General features: G+C 39.3%; 1 protein-coding gene across 4 annotated transcripts in view; it reads left to right on the top strand.

Annotated features, from left to right (window-relative positions):
• Nucleotides 1-4,302: 4,302 nt before the first annotated feature.
• The window catches only part of LOC124158615 (serine-rich adhesin for platelets-like), a 304,427-nt gene continuing 302,096 nt past the window's right edge, over nucleotides 4,303-6,633 (top strand). For all 4 annotated transcript variants that reach the window (XR_006864847.1, XR_006864846.1, XM_046533784.1 and 1 more), the window contains exon 1: nucleotides 4,303-4,400. Coding sequence is in view for 2 of the 4 variants with exons in the window: in XM_046533784.1 (XP_046389740.1) it covers nucleotides 4,380-4,400 (21 nt within the window). In the remaining 2 variants the exon portion in view is untranslated. The remainder of the gene's footprint in view (nucleotides 4,401-6,633) is intronic.

The following is a 6,633-nucleotide window of genomic DNA, read 5'->3' as shown; positions in this document are numbered from 1 at the left end:
CATTAACATTGATTGCCGGCCAAATAAATTTACGTAATAGAGGCTTCTGATTTAGAGCTGTTACAGCTCGATCTCTTAGTAGCTTGAGGCTGCTAATTGCGCCTTCGTTGGAGACAGTCTACCAGTTCACGCTAATGAAAAGTTAATCGTAAATCTGTTTATCATCGAATTTTGCTACTCTCTCGAAATATAAAAATCCAACAGCTATTGAATAGTATCGGCAAGAGTAGAGAATGATACCATTTATCCAGCTTGAAAAACAAATTGCGCAAAAGAAATTATTTTTTATAGTACATAATTACATGCTTGTTATAATAAAATTAAATGAGAGGTATATTAAAGAATCACGATAAAAAATAAAGATAATCGAAAAATGTATAAAAATAACTACAGAGAGAACAAGAAAACAAAAGAAAAGTATTTTCCAGACTACGTTCAGCCCTTCCCTAAATAAAATTGCTCTTCACCCAGGAAGTCTCATTAAAATGAAAAACTAATCAGCAACAGTACCAGTGAATAGATGACAACGCTAAAAGCCAGGAAGTAGTGAATATTTTGGGACGGATTGCCTTAGAGGGTTGGTCGTCCTAGAACAGTCTCTGACGGGCTAGAGGCGTGAAAAAAGGTAACGCGCTAGCCGCAATCGTGTTTTACAATGCGAAAGGATCGTGTTTTGACCTCATCACCAGAAATAGAGTGGATCTATCCTTACTATCAGAGAGCACTTCTAAGGAGCATTAAAAAGGCAGTCTATGATTTTAAAACGATAACTCCACATCAAATAAAATAATTGAATTTATGGAAAATTAAAGAAAATCGATATTATAGTCCACCTGAACCATTGTTATCACCGTGGAAAAGCATGAATTTTGGAAGAAAACCCTAACTTGGAACTTGAAAGGAGGTTTCCCGCTGCCTCACGAAATAAATTTTGTTTTTGGGCAACCATAAGGAAAATAAAGGATCCTGGTGGGGACAGAGAAGTTAATGGAAACGGGAAAGGATATTTGTCACCTAGAGGACTAACGAAAATCAATTTAATTCTAGTAAAGGAAGGAAAAATCGTCATATCGAACGGGGAAGGATGAGAATGCAAAGCAGAGCTGCGCAAGTTCCCCATCAAAATGAGTTTACCTGCTAACCTAGCGTTGCTGGATAATAGAAGTAAATTGTAGAAAAGTCGCTAGCATAGAAAAAACACGCTGGACTCATAAGTCAAGGAAAATATTTGAGTGTATGAAATCTCCGACGAATCAATTTAAGTTATAGGGAAAGTTAGCTGGCGAGAATATAGAGAACTAATCTCTGAGACTTTTGAGGTGGGAGACTTTTAATAGAAATAAAATTACAAAAAACGGCACTACATATTATGAAAGTCAATGAGAGGGCGCGATTAGTGTTCATAGCAAAAGAAGGATATTTGGTTACTAGGGGCGTAAGACCACTTGGATGTTGGGAATACTGACTCATATCTGTGCAGATAATTACCCCTCTCTCAAAAAAAATCACGAGAACGTAAAAACCTATGCATAAGAAAGAGAAGTGACAGGAGTATATTTACAGTGGAGCATCCTCTTAAGGTTAATCCATTCCACTCCATTGATTCCAGGTTTCAATTGCGCAAAAAACTCCAAATCTTACTTCTGCTTACATCCAGCTGTTAGAGAATGATCAGCAAAACTGGAGGCTTAAATGAAAATTTTCATTTTTTTAAACTATCATGATGAATTAATATTTTGTTCAATATTGAAAATTAAATCACGTTGCAAAAAAAATTGACTGAAAAAATCCTCGGTAATAACATATCTTTGCATTGTACGCAATATCATCATACATATTATTACAGAAAGATCTTTTTCTGTCATTCCGTATATGATCTGTTAATACTGCACCTTCAGGGATGAATGAGGTATTATTTTCAAAGTTGAATCACTGGCTTCAGACTACAAATACAATCTCAATCTCGAATTTCACTATTTACCCATTCACTTGACTTAAAGTTTCGATTTTTCCACATCGACTACTCGCTCGAGGTATATCGACTCCGCATATTTTTTTATTCCAAACATTGTTACTTCTAATATTACCTTTAAAGAAGTTTTGTAAATTGCGTGCCATCATACAGTAATAAGAGTCATGATCGTTCCTACTGGTACTAAACTCTCTTGCCTGTATCGTATTCAGATGTTTTGCATATTTTTGAAAGAAAACTGGTACGAAGACAGTACTTTATGATACACCTTCTCTTTTTAAAATACAATTAAACCGTTTCCTTAACATACTTATTACCTGATAGCATGCAAGTGCGAAATTTCGCATGGATTACCTAGTCATTACTAGTACTTACACTGTTTAAGTGTACTAGGCATTATTTTACGTAAAATATTGCAAAAATTGGCATAAATGCTTGTTACATTGCATTTAATTATTTTATTTACTTTGGAGTCGGCTCAGGAGGACTAATACTAGCATTCATAAAGAGAAGTAACGCACAGACAGCTACTAATTAGATCGTTAGGATATTTTGCATTCATTGAGGCAGAGGTTCATTGTAGAATGGACGCCCTCGACCCACAAGAGGCGTGAAATGGCCCACCGCGAGGGTGCGTCGCAATTTGAAGGGAGAGTCACCATTGACCGACACCGCTCTGAGAGACCTCGCAATCAGAGAGAAAGAAGGGACGAGGCGACGGCTGGAGGGGAGGATTTGGGCGAGAGGAGCGGGGGTAGGGGGGCAGTGGACACGTGTCATTCCCGCTGACATGAAAGTCAATCATATTTTCATACCGATTAAATGAAAAATCAACTGGAACACCAAACACATATACCATAGGGTTTGTACGCACGGTGACACAAGCTCACGCAAAAGTAACCACAATTAAGGTTTAAATTAAGGTTTAAAAGTTAAAATTTTTTTAACAGATTTAAAAGTTAAAAGTTTTAAAATTGGGTACATTAACAGCTAACTTTTAATAAATTGATAGCGTGAACGGAGGCTGACACCCAGTATCCAGTTTTATAATCATGAATAAAATATACTTATTTTATACTTGACAATGAAATAATAGAACATGAATGAAAGCATATATCAAGGGGTGAGAAGCCAAGGGGTACAAGTTATTTTTTTATGAACAGAGTTAGGTAATGAAATTGATAGAAGAAATAAAAATAAAACTTGGTCGCCAAGGGGCACGAGTGAGTCTCTGTTCTGCGGTGACAGCGAGTGGAAAATCAAGTGGGAAATCAAATGGAAAATCAAATGGAAAATCAAATAGAAAATCAAATTGATCTCTCTTTCTTCTTAAACTAATTACTGTACCTGACTCTGTTTAGAAAAAAATCTCTTGCACCCCTTCGCTTCTCACCCCTCATATGTCTTCATGGTTTCTATCTGGTATTCCGTCGGCTTCGGTAAAAGACGACGAAAAATAAACCTCATCCGGCACTCGACCTGAGAACGCCTGAAAGATTGCAATACCAACAAAGCTGTCGTAACCCACAAGTACCACGCGGTGAAACCCCTACGCTATGGAGATATCTGAAAATAAACTAAAACTGCCGCGGAAAACTGCGAGTCGACTTCGAATTAAAACACATTTCATTGTCATACTACGGTATTATTATTATTAAATTAAAACGAATATTACTTCTAGAAAAGCCAAAATGTCTATGCTATTAAAGTCGAATACATTTTCTCCGATTTTATTTACATTTTGTCAGTCAGTAAAGATAATAAATAAAAAATCTTCAGTAGGAAGAGTAATGAATAACCAGGAAGTTGTGAATTTTATGGGGCGCGGACGTATTCAGGCCCTATGGCGACTGTCAAGAGGCGTGAAGATAGGGAGCCGTGAGGGTGCGTCGCAAATTGAAAGGATCGTGCTTTGACCTCACCGCCACCGCTCGAGTGGTCCTCACAATCAGAGAGTGAAGGAGAGTGTGAGGAGGTGACCACGGTGGTGCGAGGGGGGTGTGTGGAAGGGCGGGCGGACCTCGGACGACGGTGAGGAGAAAAAGAGGGCCTAGAGAGAGAATAAGCTTCCGGGATCGGAGGGCGAAAGAAAGGGAGGGTTAGGGGGAGGAGGCCTTTGATATTCGGGGGGTGGGAGGGGGCATCATCCAGTCACGCACACTCTCGCACACGCGGGGATGGAAATAGAAAGGAGGAAGACGGCTGCTGGCTAGAGACGGGAATTCCCCATCGGCGGGGTGGGGGTAAGGGGGGGAGGCGGGGGAGGGGGGGGGGAAGACGGGAGGCAGCGGTGTGGTCCACGGAGCGAGCGAGTCTTGAGACGGGCGGGTGGGAGAGAGAGAGATAGAGACAAGACAGAAAGGATCTGAGGATACACGGACCGACCGCCCTCGGCTGCAAGGCGGACATGTCTTCCTTCAGGACTTACGTGAGTGCGAAATTTTTCGTTGTTTTTCCTCATTATCATCCTCCAAATGGGTTGTTATTTGTTCCAATAACCCTTGCGCTGTGGCCACGGGGGGTCTCCTACTGTTTTGATGGAAATGGTGCCCGCTGGTCTTCGTTTACTGTGATTGCCATTGGTCTGTGACATACAAATAGCGGTGTCCTCGAGAAGTTTTGTCGCTGGAGCTCTTCTGGCCCCATCGTTCGGTAGGGGTTCGGCGGAAAATCAATCGCCTCGATCATGGAGTGAGAGAAGCAGTGCCAGTTACAGTGCGGTGACCACGTCGTGAAATTGGGTGGACCGAGGATGTGTCCCTGTGGAACACCCCCCCCCCCCCTCTTAATCTTACCCCTCTTCAAATGTGCGAAGTGTTTAGTGAATCACGAAAACGGTTATAGAGTTTTCGATAAAAAAATCTATGCCGGAGGACCTCACTTCACACCTCAGCTTATTCGCGATAGAAGCGAAATAGTGTATTATGGAAAATCTTATAGGCCAACATCAATACTAAATGCTGTGCCATTTAATGGACGTTATCTTGTTTCTAAAATCTGTCGATAAAAATCAAGTGTTAGAACTGAGAAGAAAGAATAAAACCATGTCTACAGATAAAAAGCATTAGTTATAGACGTGGTTCTCATATGTTGGAATAAACAATTCTGTTATTTCTCTCGAGATAAACTGAAAATTTAGTCTCAGGTAGGGTGAGTGAAATATGAAACGTCAAAAGTGTTCTGGAACGTATTTTCATACATTGGTGTATACATACAGCGGTGGCAAATGGTTTATTATCATTAGATATGGCCCCATATAGATGCTATTTAACCTAAAATATCCGTGATCCGCAATGCTGGTGCTGATTATTGTCAACCTTTCTTCTCGACATGATCATCGCTACAAGTATTTTACCTGTTTACTCTCAAAGCCTTCATAACACGCAGCTTACTCCTGCTCAAATACCATTTTACTAGACTAAATTACAGTATGATTAATATCAGTGAAAGTCACGCTCAACTCCTAACCCCTGTGGACGGTTGTTATATTCTCACATCATAGCAGTATTTTATGATTTCAATGAATAACATTTCCTTACTACGATTTTCATCACGAATAATTTTAAAAATACGGAGACCCTAAACCATCGGTCCCCATTTGTTTGCTGTCGCAAAAATATCCTCCCAGTGTTCCAAATTTGCAAGGAATTCTCTTCCTCCCGTGCTTCGAGTCAACACGTGTCGTAGACCTGAGCCGTGTCAACATGCTCTTCCGCAACGGTCATCGTTTGAAAATAACAGCAGGAAATCAACAGATGCATTAATGTTTGAATTATTTTCAGCCCTAAATCTGGAGTAAAGTTTTTGGTAATCAAATAATTACGGTAATTCACCTGTTTAAATAGTAAAGTTTTACGTTATTTATTCGTAATTACAGTTGATATCGAGGGTATTTGGTAAGGTTCGTAAGAATACATATAATTATCCATAATTAATTGATTATAAATTTCCCTTAGCTATTTCATGTAACAGCAACAACATATCACAATTATGTTTTCCAGTAATAACTAACACACACTGGCGTCAGCACCACCACTAGCAGGGATTAAAATTGGAGTCTGAGTTTATAAAAAATATAACACGACAATTTGGTCAGATAACAACGCTTTCAATGACTTATTCAAGATTACAGTTCATAATATCGACCCTTCTGTGCACTGCACAAAATTTCGTGCATAATGAGGTTAATGAAGTTTTCTCTTTGGTTTTTTAATGAAGCATATACAACGCATTGCAGTCTTCGTTTTCTTCCACCAGAGAGGGAAAAATATATCCTTAAAAATGCTCTCTAACATACGACCGGTAGATGAAAACAAAACAAAGCTGAAAAACATACTAAATCCTGATACACCTGAAGCATAAACTATCCCACAGTACATGATATTTACTTTATGTATTGGTTAAAGAAGTAGAGGAGACAATGCCAGCAACTAAGATATGACGGGGTGAGAAGACAAGGGGTACAAATGATCTTTTTCTATTCAGAGCTAGGTACAGATATTGATAGAAGAAATATACAAAAACTTGGTGGCCATGGGATTCGAGAGAGTCTCTGTTCTTTGCTAACATCAAATGGTAAATCAAATGCACTACTATCTAGTCGATCTCGTATTTTTTCTTCACCTAATTTCTGTGCGCAATTCAGTTTAGAAAATATCAAA

The sequence above is a fragment of the Ischnura elegans genome, chromosome 5 (genome assembly GCF_921293095.1).
Source record: "Ischnura elegans chromosome 5, ioIscEleg1.1, whole genome shotgun sequence".
In the NCBI taxonomy this organism is placed as follows: Eukaryota; Metazoa; Arthropoda; class Insecta; order Odonata; family Coenagrionidae; genus Ischnura; species Ischnura elegans.
This window is presented reverse-complemented; position numbering and strand designations above follow the sequence as displayed.